The 14,917-nt window shown below is 51.9% G+C and overlaps 1 protein-coding gene across 2 annotated transcripts in view; it reads right to left on the reverse strand.

Moving 5' to 3' along the window:
* WNT9A (Wnt family member 9A) overlaps positions 1–14,397 on the reverse strand; it is a 33,375-nt gene extending 18,978 nt beyond the window's left edge. Inside the window, exon 1 of one of the 2 annotated variants that reach the window (XM_066352758.1) lies at positions 14,194–14,397. In XM_066352758.1, the coding sequence (XP_066208855.1) occupies positions 14,194–14,288 (95 nt within the window). In that variant the 5' untranslated portion in view covers positions 14,289–14,397. The remainder of the gene's footprint in view (positions 1–14,193) is intronic. The other variant, XM_066352749.1, reaches the window with a different exon arrangement.
* Positions 14,398–14,917: the final 520 nt, after the last annotated feature.

Below are 14,917 nucleotides of genomic sequence, written 5' to 3' on the forward strand. Positions count from 1 at the left end.
CACCTGGCATGCCCACCAGGGGGTGGTGCTCTGTCCATCTGGGGCGTTGCTCTGTTGCAACCAGAGCCATTCTAGCGCCTGAGGCAGAGGCCATAGAGCCATCCTCAGTGCCCAGGCCAACTTTGCTCCAATGGAGCCTTGGCTACGGAGGGGAAGAGAGAGACAGAGAGGAAGGAGAGGGGGAGGGGTAGAGAAGCAGATGGGCGCTTCTCCTGTGTGCCCTGGCCGGGAATCGAACCTGGCACTCCTACATGCCAGGCCGACGCTCTAACACTGAGCCAACCAGCCAGGGCAGTAATATAGACATTTTAATGATGTTTATTCTTCCTACCATGAACACGATATATGCTTCCACTTGTTAGTATCTTCCTTGATTTCTTTTATCAATGTTTTATAATTTTCCAAGTACAAGTCTTTAATCTCCTTGGTTAAATTTACTCCTAGGTACTTAATTTTTTTGTTGCTATAGTAAAAGGGATTATTTTCTTAATTTCTCTTTCAGACAGGTCATTGTAGGTATATAAAAATGCCTCTGATTTCTGTGTTAATATCATATCCTGCCACCTTGCTAAATTCATTTGTCAGGTTCAGTAGTTATTTGAGACTTTAGGGTTTTCTATGTACAGTATCGTATCATCTGCAAATAATGTTAGTTTTACTACTTCTTTTCCAATTTGGATGCCTTTTATTTCTTCTTCTTGTCTGATTGCTGTGGCTAGGACTTCCAGAACTATGTTGAATAAGAGTGGTGAAAGGGAACACCTCTGTCTTGTTCCTGACCTTAAGGGGATTGCTTTTAACTTTTGCCCATTGAGTATGATGCTGGCTGTGGGTCTGACATAGAGGTATGTTTCTTATATTCCCATTTTGCTGAGAGTTTTGATCATAAATGGGTGCTGGATTTTATCAAATGCTTTTTCTGCATCTATTGAATTTATCATGTGGTTTTTCTTCTTCCTTTTGTTTACATGATGAAACACATTGCTTGATTTGCAAATACTGTACCAGCCTTGCCTCTCCAGAATAAATCCCACATGATCATGATGTATGATTTTTTTCATGTATTTCTGGATCTGGTTTGCTAATATTTTGTTGAGAATTTTAGCATCTAAATTCATTAGGAATATTGGACTATAGTTTTCTTTCTTTGTGTTGTCTTTGCCTGGTTTTGGAATCAGAATTATGTTCACCTCATAAAAGGAGCTTGAAAGTCTTCCTTCCTCTTGAATTTTTTGAAATAGTTTGAGAAGGATAGGAGTTAGTTCTCCTTTGAATATTTGGTAGAATTTGCCTGTGAAGCTATCTGGCCCAGGGCTTTCGTTTGTTGGGAGTTTTTTGATAACTGTTTCGATCTCATTTGTTGTAATCAGTCTGTTTAGGTTTTCTGATTCTTCCATATTGATTTTTGAAAGATTATATTTTTCAAGTAATTTGTCCATTTCACCTAGGTTGTCTAAGTTTTTGGCATACAGTTCTTCATAGTATTTTCTTACAATCCTTTGTATTTCTATTGTGTCAGTTGTTATTTCTCCACTCTCATTTCTAATTTTACTTATTTGAGTCCTCTTTTTTTCTTGATGAGTATGGTTAAAGGTTCATCATCTTGTTTACCTTTTTAAAGAACCATCTCTTGGTTTCATTGATCCTCTGTATTGTATTTTTAGCTTCTAGTCATTTATTTCCACTCTGATCTTTATTATTTCCTTCCTTCTACTTCCTCTGGGCTTTACTTGTTGTTCTTTTTCTAGTTCTTTTAGTTGCAGGGTTAAGTTGTTTATTTGAGCTTTTTCTAGCTTCTTAAGGTATGCCTGTAATGGTATGAACTTCCCTCTCAGGACTGCTTTTGCTGTGTTCCATAGATTTTGAGTTATTGTATGTTCATTTTCATTTGTTTCAAGGAAATTTTTTACTTCTTCCTTAATCTCATTGTTGACCCATTCTTTATTTAATAACATGTTTAGTTTTTAAGTGTTTGAGTGTTTTTCAGTTTTTCTATTGTAGTTGATTTCTAATTTCATGCCATTGGGGTCAGAGAAGATGCTTGATATGATTTAAATTTTCTTAAATTTGTTGAGACTCATTTTATGCCCTAACATGTGGTCTATCCTAGAGAATTAACCATGAGCACTTGAAAAGAATGTATAATCTGCTGCTTTAGGGTGAAATGTTCTGAAGATATCCATTAAATCCAGTTGATCTGTGTGTTCCTTAATTCTGCTGTTTCCTTGTTAATTTTCTTTCTTGAGAATCTATCCAGTGATGTTAGTGGGGCCTTGAAATACCCTACTATTATAGCATTGCTATTGATCTTGCCCTTTATGTTTATCAAAGTCTGCTTTATATATTTAGGTGCTCCTATATTAGTTGCATAGATATTTTTAATGGTTATCTCTTCCTGTTGGATTGCTCCCTTTATCATTATGTAGTGACCTTCTTTATCTCTTTGTTTTAAAGTCCATATTGTCAGATATAAGTGTTGCTACCCCAGCTTTTTTTTTTTCATTTCCATTTGCATGAAATATTTTTTCCCATTTTTTACTTTCAGTCTAAGTGTATCTTTTGTTTTGAGGTGGGTCTCTTGTAGACAACATATGTACGGGTCCTATTTTCTTATCCATGCAGCTATCCTGTCTTTTGATTGGAGCATTTAACCCATTTACATTTAAGGTTATTATTGATATGTTGTTGTTTATTGCCATTTTTTTCTTTAAATCTACATTCCTCTTTTACTAGATTTTTTTCCCACTTTGTTCTGTCTACAGCAGGCCCCTTAATACTTCTTGCAGCATTGGTATGGTTGTGATGAATTCCTTGAGGTTGTTTCTGTCTGGGATGCTTTTTATTTCTCCTTCAATTTTAAATGATAGCCTTGCTGGATAAAGAAGTCTTGGTTGTAGGTTCTTGTTCTGCATTACTTTGAATATTTTTTGCCATTCCCTTCTGGCCTCAGTGGGAGGCCAGTTGAGATGACAGAAGTGTTTCTGTTGAAAAGTCGAATATCATTCTTATGGAGGCTCCTTTGTAGGCGATTGACTGCTTTTCTCTTGCAGCTTTTAGTGTTCTTTCTTTATCTCTTAGCTTTGGTATTTTGATTATGATGTGTCTTGGTGTAGGTTTCTTTGGGTTCTTTTTTTTTTTTTTAATTTTATTTATTTATTTATTTATTTATGTATTTTTTACAGAGACAGAGAGTGAGTCAGAGAGAGAGATAGACAGGGACAGACAGACAGGAATGGAGAGAGATGAGAAGCATCAATCATTAGTTTTTCATTGCGTGTTGCAACATCTTAGTTGTTCATTGATTGCTTTCTCATATGTGCCTTGACCGCAGGCCTTCAGCAGACCGAGTAACCCCTTTTTGGACCCAGCGACCTTGGGTTCAAGCTGGTAGGCTTTTGCCCAAACCAGATGAGCCCACGCTCAAGCTGGCGACCTCGGGGTCTCGAACCTGGGTCCTCTGCATCCCAGTCCGTTGCTCTATCCACTGCGCCACCGCCTGGTCAGGCTCTTTGGGTTCTTTTTTAATGGCACTGTCTCCGCTTCTTGAACCTGTGTGACTCTTTCCTGCATCAAATTAGAGAAGTTTTCAGCTATAGTTTCTTCAATCAAGTTCTCTATCCCTTGTTCTTTCTTTTCTCTTTCAGGAACCCCTATTATGCAGATATTGTTTCTCTTCATGTTGTCAGAGATTCAATGTGTTCTGTGGCTCGCTAAATTCAAATCCGTGACCAAAGTGCAACGTGAATATCTGCGCATTTATAACGAAGCGCCACCACATAGGAGTAACATTACTCGGTGGGATAAGCAGTTGAAGGAAACCGGCAGTTTGTTGGAGAAACCCTTTCTGGTAGACCATCAGTCAGTGACAAGTCTGTAGAGGCTACATGGGATAGCTACCTAAGGAGCCCTAAAAAGTCTGTGCACAAGCCCACATCGAACTGCACTGAATAGGTATGAAACTGGGAGAGTTTTCCTTTTATTTGGTGCAGATTTCACATTTCTATCATCTTTTGTTGCTTTCCTGTGACCGGTCAAAAATGCACCATGACTTTATGGACACACTGTACATCCTTCACTCTCTTCCCTTGTTTTCCTGTCTTCTACTGAGTCGGTGTGCTATCTCCTTACATCCTCCCTGTGTCCTCATATACAGCCTTAGCCAGGACCAGACCACAACCTGATCACCACAGCCTTCTACCTGGGGCTTTAAATTCATCCTTTTTACTGACCCATACCTGTTTTGCATCTCTTTATATTTTTTGTCCTCTCTTGCTTTGAGTTCTTTTTATTATTTTATTTTCTTCTTTGTTTTCCAAAGTTGTACGTTTCTAATATTTTCAATGAATACCCTCAAAATTACAAGGATCTGTAACTTACATCTAACATGGTCAACACTGTCCCCTCTGGGAAACGGGAGGCCTGAGTGCACAAGCCCATTGATGTGAGGTTATAGGATGTTGTGTATTAGGTATTACCTTGAGCACCTGACAGGAGGCTGTTCAGTGCCCTCATCCCTCCATGCAACCTGTCTTCTTGCTTCATTCTATCCCACATCCTATGCACACTGGGGCATTCCCCAGGTCTGAGCTGTGTATCCATGGCTCCTTCAGAGCAGCTCTTGATAGGAGCTGAAAATGTCTTCATTTCATCTCACTCTGAACAGCTACTTTCCTTCACACTGCTGTGTCTCCAGTGAGTTATCAGCTCAAGGACCCTCAGCAGGGTAATCTGCATTTTGTGTCCTTATACTGCTTCACAACTCTCTGGGCTCAGTGCTCTGCGCTTCCAAGTCATGATATTCCAAAACGAAGTTTCATGTTCCTGCTTGGAAATACACTGGGCTCTTGAGTCCCCTTCATTGCTCCCAGCAACATCAGGAAATCTTTGACCATTCTCTCCAGACACCACCTGGTCCCACCTCTGGACCCTGGAGAAGATGCGTGGCTTCCTCTCTGCCCAGGCCTCACCCCTCTCTCTGCTTTCTGTGTGTCTCTTGCCCAGGCCATACTCCAGTAATTTCTCCTGACCTATCTATCTTCCAGGTCACTAATTCCCTTCAGCAGTTTTTAATTTGCTTTCAAATCAGTCTGTTTCTTAAAAATTTCCCCCATTCTACATGGTTTTATTCAGACTTGCTGGGTCAGCTTGGGTGTCTCACTCCTTGCAGACAGTGAGACGTGCTTTGTGCTACACACTGACTAGCCATCATTTTGGCAGGGCTCCCATGGCATTTCCCCAGAGTCAAGTGACCCCTGACCCTGCCGGTCACTGTATTTGAGAAACTGCTGCCTGGCCTGTGGTGGCGCAGTTGATAAAGCACTGACCTAGAACGCTGAGGTTGCTGGTTCGAAACCCTGGGCTTGCCTGGTCAAGACACATATGGGAGTTGATGCTTCCTGCTCCTCCCCCCTTCTCTCTCTCTTCTCTCTCCAAAAATGATTAAATAAGTTTTAAAAAAAATCTAAAAAAAAAAAGAGAAACTGCTTACAGGGATAATCTTAAGCAAAGGATAAAGGGACCCATATTCACGCCTATCCAGAACCTCAGAATGTGACATCAGGAATGTTTGCAGATGTTATCAAGGTAATGAAGTAGAGACAAGATTGTCCTGGACTGGGTCCCACACTGTTGAGAGCCTCCCCCTCCCCCTCCCACCACCTGCAGCAGCTCTGCAGAGATTCTACCCCAACCCCACAGAGAGTGGGAAAGAACCTAGGAGAGACAAAGCCAAGTCTGGGGACAACTGTCCCTCTCTGAGGGCCAGGCCTGAGGTTGTCATGCCCACATGCTTGGGGACAGGGACTGCCCTGCTAAGCACTCAGCTGGTCACACACCATCAAATCTGCCCCCATGGACAGCCAGGTAGCAGATGAACACTGCTATATAGGGGCTAGTGGGTGCAGCTGTGGCCCAGTCCAGGGCCAGAGATGTCCTTGTCACCAGGATCCCAGCCCTGAATGTCTCAGCCAGACTCAGCCCACCCTGCCCAGAAGCCCCCCTCCAAATGTCTCACTACTTCCTGCTGAGGGGGGGTGACAACAAATTCTGAAGGCCCTTTCTCCTGTCAACAGGCCTGGCCACCCCAACGGCCACCTTGCCCGCAAACTCAGCTCCCTGGGTATAGGGAGACAAGACCCTGGGTTGGGTGGAGGGGAAGAGGCTGGAGTTCCAGAAGCCACAGTGCCCTGCCAAGGAAACCTCAGCCCCACCAGACGGCGTTTAATTTCTGTGTGAATCAAATTCAAAACAAATTCCAGCACTGAAACACTGGTTCTGAGATTAACCCTCCATTCTCCTGCAGCCTGCGACCTCTCATCCAGTGTGTGGACAGAAAATACAAGGGTACAGTGGGCATAGGCACTGATAGGGCCTGGGGGCTTCCAAGGGCTCCTGTCACCCAAAGCCCAACATGCCAAGGAAACCAGGACAGGAGACTGTGGGCAAGAGATCATGGGACAGGAGGGCATTCACACCAGTGCGAGGACCTCACGTCTATAATGATTGTCACCTTTGTTGGCTTTCTAGCCACTGGACCCCAGCTTCCCCACCTCACAGGGCCCTATTATGTCAGGGAACAGAGAGCTCTCAGTCAGCCCCCAGATCCATCACTGTCCGGCCACCTACGGGGAGCTTCTCACCCAGATCCAGCCCCTTAGGGGGTCAGTGGGCAGACGTATGACTCAGCAAACTGCAGGGCACCAGGACCCACAGCACTGCCTAAGGGAAATGACCCTATCCACTCTGGACCCAGAGTAAACTGAACCTGCATGACCCACAGACTCAGAGGGGCACAAACTGGCCCCTTTCAGGAGCAGGATGCTGGAGCCCAGAGTGGAAGAGTGAGCCTGTGGGACCCCAGCTTCACTGATAGCTGAGAGGAGAAGCCAGGCTGCGGCGGTTTCTTGGAGGAACCAGAGAAGCTAGGCTCAGTCCATGCACTCCTACAGGCCACCCCTGTCTCAGTCACCATACCCCAGGCCTCAGAGGTGGCCACAGAGCCATAAGGATGTCATATGGAGGGGCAGGCAGGATGCTGGGCAGGCGCCTGGAGAGCCCCAGGGGACCCCACCTCAGCCAGCACCAGTCACCTCAGTGAATGGCTTACTTCCTGGAGCTGGCCTACCAGGTGCAGAGCACAGACAGGGTGGCCGGGGCTGGGAGGGAGAAGCTCTGACACGCTCTGTTCTGGGAGCCCCTGGCAGCCTCTCCTCATGGGCCAGACCACTTCCCTGGCCGCATCCACCTCAATATCTCTAAGAAAAACAAACGTAGCCCGAGGCTCGCCTTTTTCCATTCCCCCGTCCGGCTGCTGGTCTCGCGGTGCAGGGCCTGCCAACTGGGCGGCCGGGCTTCCTCCTGTGGCCAGAGGCACCAGGCCAGCAGAGAACCACTGGGAGGGGCAAGGAAGGACACAGGCTGGTCCTTGGGTCACAGAGCCTGGAGGCTTCGTGCCACCCAGGTTGGGGGCTGTCTTCTTGTGGTGGCTCCCAGCACAGCTACCTGCCAACCAGCCCAGCCCAACCAACCGATGTCCCTTAATGATTAGCTCTCTCGAGAAAGCAGGCTGGTCATCACCCAACCCAGGCCACCAGGCCTGCAGTACAGCTAACCACCCTACCCTATCCTCATCCTGCAGAGCTCCCAGACCACACCTCACACCCGTGCCAGGAAGACTCCCGGGAGCCTTTCACCCATCAGCACAGCACCCATGCCACCACAAAGCCAGGGTCCAGATGTCCAAGCCAGTGGTCTGTTGCACCTGGCCAATCATCCATGCACCTGAGGCCAGCAGGTGTGGGTACAGCAAGCAGAGATCAGAGCCAAGGGTAGCAGGGGAATGAATGCCTTGGGGCTCATACTGGGCTTCTGGGCCCAGGGCCAGGGGAAAGGGAATCTCACAGGCTTCTAGTCCAGCACAGTTTGGAGGAGAGACCCCATGAGAGACACTCCTGGCTTCCTCAGAGGTAAGCTCCAGCTACAATAAAGAATGACACCACTGGGCTATCTCCTGGTTTCCTGGAATAGTTGACAGTTGAGGCCAACCTGGAGCATGGCAGCCCTGCCCCCCCCCCCCACCTGCCAGAGGCTTACCTCCAAGTGGGGCCTGTTCTTACTTCCCAGACAATGGTACCTCCTCATAAACTCCCTGCAGCCCCGTGAGAGAGCCAGGTGGGTACCACAGGGGCACCCACCACCCACAGGGACAATACACAAAGGGAGTTGGTGCCCCAGACCAGGATTAAGGGGGCTGAGTGCTGGCCCCTAACAGGTGTCATTTTTCCACAGCCAGGAGAGCCGAGCCAGGCCCTTATCAGCTCATCACTCCTCCCAAGTCCAGGGCCCAGGGCCCACAGCCCACGGGGAGGAATCATGTGCGCAGATTCCTTCCCAGGAGAAAGCTACCACACACTTCTCCTATTGTTCTCAACATCGAAAGTCCCCTGGGCAGGCGGCGGGTGGTGCACTTGGATGGGGCCACCCTGGAGCCAGAGCAGGGTCCTCCTCGTGTGGAGGCACTGGAGTCAGGTCCAGGGCCACAGTGGCAAGGATAGGAGAAAGATTAGACCAGCTGTCCCACCGCCCCCAACCCAGACGGCCAGCTGTGGCAGGACATCTGCTCACACAGCTGAGGAGCCAGGTGGCTGCGGCTTCTTCCTCACCTCCGGCCCCAGGGCCAGGCCTGCACACAGTGCCACCATCATGAGGCCCCAGCCCAGAGCTCCAACGTGGCCCCATGCTCCCACCTGCCTCTACCTGGTCTCTGTATAGGGGCCAGAGGAGAGTCCCTCAGGGCCTATAGAAGGGGACCAGGGCAGGCTGGCACCAGAGGGGTGGGGCGTTCATGGCCCCCAGAGCAGATAGAACAGGAGAGGGGAGGAAGAAGGAACAGATGTTGGAGATCAGAGATGCAAAAAGTAGCTAGTCCCCCCAAGGGATCTCCTCTGCCCGTTTGCCTGCTCTTTCTACCTGCCTTTCACTCCTCCCCTGAATCTACCTGGGAGACCAGGACACCTCAGTCCCTCTGATGGCCTCAGGGGCCCCAGGCCATGTGAACTGGCAGAATTTCCCCTCCTTTGAAGGCTGGAAGCTAGGCCCCTCCACATACCTCCCACCAGCCTCCTTGGATCCGAGTGTCATCCTGCCCCCAGCTAGCAGCCCCCACCCTGCACTTGATACTTGAAGTTCTCACTCACAGAACCACATCCAAGTGACCTCAACAGGTTCTCTATGTCCCCTTGGCTGTCCCAGACATGGCAATAAGGTCCTTCACTAGGTTCTCTCCCCGTCTGCTCCTGGTACATAACTCTCCCAATCCAGACAGTCTCCCACCAAAGCACTCTGCTCTCCACGGCCTCCCCCCAAACTCTGGATCCAGGCATGGCTGTCCTGAGGTGGGTCTCCATGGACAGCACCTTCAAGACCATCATCCAAACTCCTGCCTGCTCAGATCCAGGCACCACCACCACTGGCTCCCAGTCGGGGAGTAACTGGGGATCCATCCCTCACCGCCATCCCTCCAGACCCTCCCTGGTCACCCACAGATGAGCTCCAGCCCCCAGCCCCTGTGCCCCATGGGGGCTGTCCCATTTTCTCAGCAGCACCTTATCTTACTCCTTGCTCCTCACAGGCTCCTCATGCAGCTTTATCATTCTGCACCAGGTTTGCCCCATCCTACATCAGCTGGGCACCCCTCCTCCAAGCAGCCAGCAGGCATGTGGCCACATGGCTTCCAGCTGGGTCCCAGGCTGGGTGAATGGAGACACAGAGAGAGCCCTCACCTTCCTGACCCGCATGCACAGCCCCCCCCCCCATGGCAGCCCCTCCAGAGTGGCACCTCACAGCTGTGCTGAGGCAGCCTCCTCAGCCAGGGTCCCCATCAGGCCCCCAGACCAGTTGATAGTAAACAATCAACTGCACCCTGGCTCCCCCCATAGTCAGGCTGGAGGGCCGAGCTCTGAAGACTTGTGGAGACAGCAGGGGCCAGACAGAGTGCTGTTACGGGTCAAGAAACCAGGTTCTCCTTAGTTCAAGAAAAATCCAGAATATATAAAGAACTCTTACAACTAAACAACAAAGAGAAACTCAACCAAAAATCGGGCAAAAGAACAGAACAGACATTTATCCAAAGAAGACACAGAGATATCCAACAAGCCCATGAAAAGGTGTCACCTCACTAGTCAACAGGGATGTGCAAATAAAAAGCACTCACACCCACCAGATGGCTAAGATAAAAATAATTAAGAGTTATAAACCCAGAGAATAACAATCAGGGATGAGGATGTGGGGAAACTGGAGCCTTTGTGCACTGCAGGTGGAAATGTAACATGTTGCTCCCACTGTGGAAAACAGTTCAGTGGTTCCTCAAAATATTAAACAGAACGACCATGTGACCCAGCAATTCCATTTTAGTATCTACCCAGAAGAATTAAAAACACTCACACACATACAAAAAAAAGACAAAAAACTTGTACACTGACATTCACAGCAGTGTTACCCACAATCGTCAAAAGTTGGGAACAACCCTAATATCCAATTAACAAATAAGAAAAACTGCATGGGTCCATCCAGTTGAATATTTTTAGTCACAGAAAGGAACAAAACCCTGACATACACTATAACATGGGTGAATATTGAAAATGATATGCTCAGTGAAATAAGCCAGACACAAAAGGCCACATATCATATGATTCCATTTCTATGAAAAGTCCAGAACAGGCAAATCCAGAAACAGAAAGTGGATTAGTGGTTGCCAGGGGCTGTGGGTGGGGTGGAGGGATATGAGGTTTCTGGGATGATGAAAATATTCTAGAATTAGAGAGGGTGCTGGCTCCACAGCCTGTGGATGAACTAAAAATCACTGAACTGTCTACTCTAACAAAGTAAATTTAAAAAATATAAATTACATTTCAATAACAAAAAGAGACTCACACCCACTTGGCCCCCCATTCACAGTGGCCCAGATTGCTGTTAGCTGCCTTTCCGACCTGCTCGAGTATTCCTCACATGGCTGGAGGAGCCCTCGGTGCCATGACTAGTGCTGCCTCCTCCATGCAGGCCTCCAGCCATCCTGGACCAGAGGTAGGGCCAGTCTGCAGACCTTACAGCAGGGCCCCACTCTCCCAAGCCAGCCTGTAAATGCTTCCTGCAGAATGGGGGGAGGAAGGGGAGAGGGCAGGGGCCAACACTATCAGACAGCCATTCCTACTTCCTTTGAAGGATAACCACATTGCAAGTCATAGGCCTCCATTCACCTGTGGCAACCCTGTGATATAGGTCCTCTGCTAGGGGCTGCCTAAGTATGCATCCGAATCTCTAAGCAAAAGGCAGTAAGGTGTGCCAGAGCCCAAGCCCCAAACCTGGTCCCTGGCTCCCCACTCAGGAAGTAGCAGTGCCTTTGTCCTTGGGTCTGGGGAGTCCCTTCCTGAACAGGTTTCAGCACACACCTGAGGATAAGGCTAGGAGAGGGGCCAGGCACCCCACAAACCAAGGTAGAGCAAAGCTTTCAACACACTCAGATACATGAGTCTATATCCCCAAATAGCCAAGAGACCCACGGTAGCCCACCTTCTGGGAGCCGGGCTCCTCCCTCCTTCCAGGAGGGCATAAGGCCAAGGGCTCTAGGCCCCCCATCACAGGCACTTCTAAAGCCCCAGAAAACCAGATGGAAATGCCACCTGCTAATCATTCCAGAGAGGAGCCAGCAGGCAACCTAGAGGGTCCTGCCTAGTGGCCAGAGGCCAGAGGCGGGCAGCAGGAGCAGGGCAGCAGCTCATGGGTTGGGTTGCAGCCTCAGGGAGGGGGCAGGGAGGACTCCGGCCGCCCACGTGACCCTCCCCCAGGCCAGACTCTACGGGTTTCTGGGCTGTAACTGGAGCTGCCCTGACTGTGAGCCTCCGTGCCAGGCAGAGATTTCCGAGAGGGGGAAGGGTAAGAGGGCCTGGATCGGATCCTTCCGCCTGCTCTCTCTGCCCCATGCGCAACATAGCGAGGCCCCCTGGATCCAGCAGGACCCTGTCTCCCTTGGGCCATCTCCTCCTCTTTCTGGCTTCTGCCCTTTTGCTGAGCCAGGAGAAAGGACCCTAGACCCCAGCCCAGCAAGTCACTATGTGCCAGAGAAGCAAGGTCTCCATATACAGTAGCATAAAGCAGAGCATATGTCAGTCACCTTCCTCCCCTCCTCCCAGGCCTGGCTCCACCTCAGGAATCAACTCTGTCCTGACATTGTCCTGAGGTGTATGCTGGGGGTGGACCCCTCCAGCACCTGGTCCCTCCCCTGTTCTGCTGACTAGCTGGTGCTGGGCCTGCTGCTCTCACTCTCCATCTCCACCAAGCAGACTCTTGGCTCTCTCACCTGATGCTGGGGTGGCAAGTGCCTACAGCAGAGCTAGCTGTCACCAGGGCAACACATCTGCCTCCTATGCTCCCCAGAAGTCTCACTTCATGGGGTCTTTGGGGCTAAAGAGCAGGGCTCAATGGGCTGTAAGAGCCATAGTGCGCCAATCTTTCCCCACACGCCATGCCCACCGGGACTTTTCTCTGAGAGGGAGCTAAAATCCACACGTCAACAGCTCAGACTTCTCCAGAGGTGCACAGCACAAGGAAAGGGGGGAAAGGGGATGCTGCCAAGACCCAGCACTCCCACCCCCAACTGATCTTCCCCAGGAGGAATGGGGCAGCAGCAGTAGAGACTCCAGGCAGAGCCCAACTCGAACAGACAAGCCCAGGGTGTGTCTAGAGCCTGGTGAACAGACCTGCAGCTGAGCCAGGACAGCAAGAAGGCACAGCTGGCTGACAGGCCCGTGTGACTCACCCGTGGACCTGCGGCCAGACGGCCATCCTTTGACCCTCCCTCTGCCCATGAGGGCGAGGTAAAGGCTGCACAGATGGTGCGCAGGGGCTTGCCAGCCTCCACACAGCCTGGAACTCAGGCAGGGCCAAACCCACAGGAGAGGGCCTTAGGGTGGGGGATCCAGGTAAGGAGACACGGAGCTGACCCTGGAAGACAACTCAGGAGAAAGGAACAGGAGAAAGGGGCGGGGGAAGAAAAAACACAAAGGAAAAGTTTCCCATGAAAATATTTTATTTTGTTTGAGAACAGGATACACCTGCAGGGCTCTTCGCCCAGTCGGCCTTTCCCCGCCCTGGCGGTGCCACATTTCTGGACCAACAGGGCCCTCTGCCGGCCAGGCCGCCGCCCTCCAGAGCGGGGGGCCAGGGTCTAGGGAACAGGTGAAGGGCGGAGGGCGGAGGGCGGAGGGCAGCGGCTCCGGCGTGCCAGAAGGGCGCCTCGGACAGGGGCCGGGGCGAGAGAGTGGGCCGAAATTCCCGGGTCGGCTAGGGACGGGAAGCGGGGAGGCAGAGAAGAGCCGAAAGCTGCCAGAACGTTGCCACTCGAAACTTAAGTGTGCCCAAATGCGTATCGCAGCGAGGGTCCCCAAAGGTCGCTGTGTTAGATATCCCAGATCTGGGAGCAAAAGGCGAGTTAGGGCAGGAAGGAACAGCGGAGAGAAACGCGCTGAAAACACGCACACGGCTGCTGCGGAGAAGCGCACCGGGCAGCAGCCCTCCAGACGGCGGGCGGCGGCGCTCATAGCCCTGTCCGGGTCCCACATAGACGCACTCCCGCGAGCTCGGGCCCGAGCGAGCGTCAGAAGCAAAGCACAAGAAAAATAAATTCCTCCGACTTGGAGTTATTTTTTTCCTTTGGGGCTCAGTGCAAGGAACATCTGGATTTTGTACGTATTTTTTTGTTGTTGTTACATTAACTTCTCGAGGAGAGAAAGGAGGGGGAAGCTGCAAGGGGGGTGGGTGGGCAGGGGCTGGGAGGCTCCAGCCATTTGGCAAGGACTCGGCGGCCTAAGGGAGCCGGGGCCACACCTTGGTCCCCGAGCTCCAGGGATCCCAGCGCTCGGTTGCGCCCGCGGCAACGACGACTCTGGAGTCAGGGAGGACAGCAGCCCCACGCCAGCCCGTAGGGTACGCGGGCCCCTCTCCCCGCACAGCGCAGGGGGGGGGGGACACAAACTCGCTGACCCAGGGACGCGCGCGCCGCAAACAGCTTCAGGAAACCCGGCAGCCCCCACCAGTCCGGCCCCGCGCACCTGGTCTCCCCCGCCTGGGCGCCGCCCCCGCCCCCGCCCCGGGCCTGCCAGCCCACCCGCCAGCCCGTCCGCAGGGCCGCCAGGCACCTACCCGAAATAGGCGGCCGAGGGGCGCAGCGCGGCAAGTAGCAGCGTCAGCGCGAAGGCCACGGCCAGCCAGCGCGCCAGCAGGAGCCCATCCAGCATCTTGCCGCGCCACGGCGGCTGACCATCGCGCTCCTGGCCCCGTGCAGGGCGCCCCACGGCCGCCGCCCTCTTATAGCGCCCGGAGCGCCAGGCCGGGGGCGGGGCCGCCAGCTGAGCCCGGCCCGCCCCGCCCGGGGAGGGGTCACGCCGGCGCCGGGGGCGGGCGGAAACCCGAGCCAGCCCTCCCGCGGCACCGCCTCCCGGCCCCGCGGGCCTTGGGGCGCGCGGAAAGCTTGGGGAGGGGAGGTGCGCGAGGGGCGGTGGGACCGGAGGGACCGGCGGGAGGGGCAGGAGCGCGCTGCGAGCCCGGGCGGCTGTGGAGGCGGAGCTGGCGAAGAGTGTGGGCGGCCCTGGGAAGCGACGGAGGTGGCGGCTGGAGCGGGGGGAGGGAGAGGTGGACACTGGGTGGAAGCCCGGCGGCCTGCAGTGTAGAGGGGGGCGGGGAGCCGCGGGGAGAACTACGGGCAGCGGCGGTGGCATGGTGGGTTGGAGCGGGCCCAAGGTGGAACTCAAGGCTGGGACGCTTGGGACTGGAGTTTCTGGGGACCCGGTGTCAGCCCGAGCTGAATTGCGCGCCTGTCCTCTCCCCGGGTCGTTTGGAAGAAAGGGAAACGGGACAGCAGGTGATG

The sequence above is a fragment of the Saccopteryx leptura genome, chromosome 1 (assembly GCF_036850995.1).
Source record: "Saccopteryx leptura isolate mSacLep1 chromosome 1, mSacLep1_pri_phased_curated, whole genome shotgun sequence".
NCBI classification, from domain to species: Eukaryota; Metazoa; Chordata; class Mammalia; order Chiroptera; family Emballonuridae; genus Saccopteryx; species Saccopteryx leptura.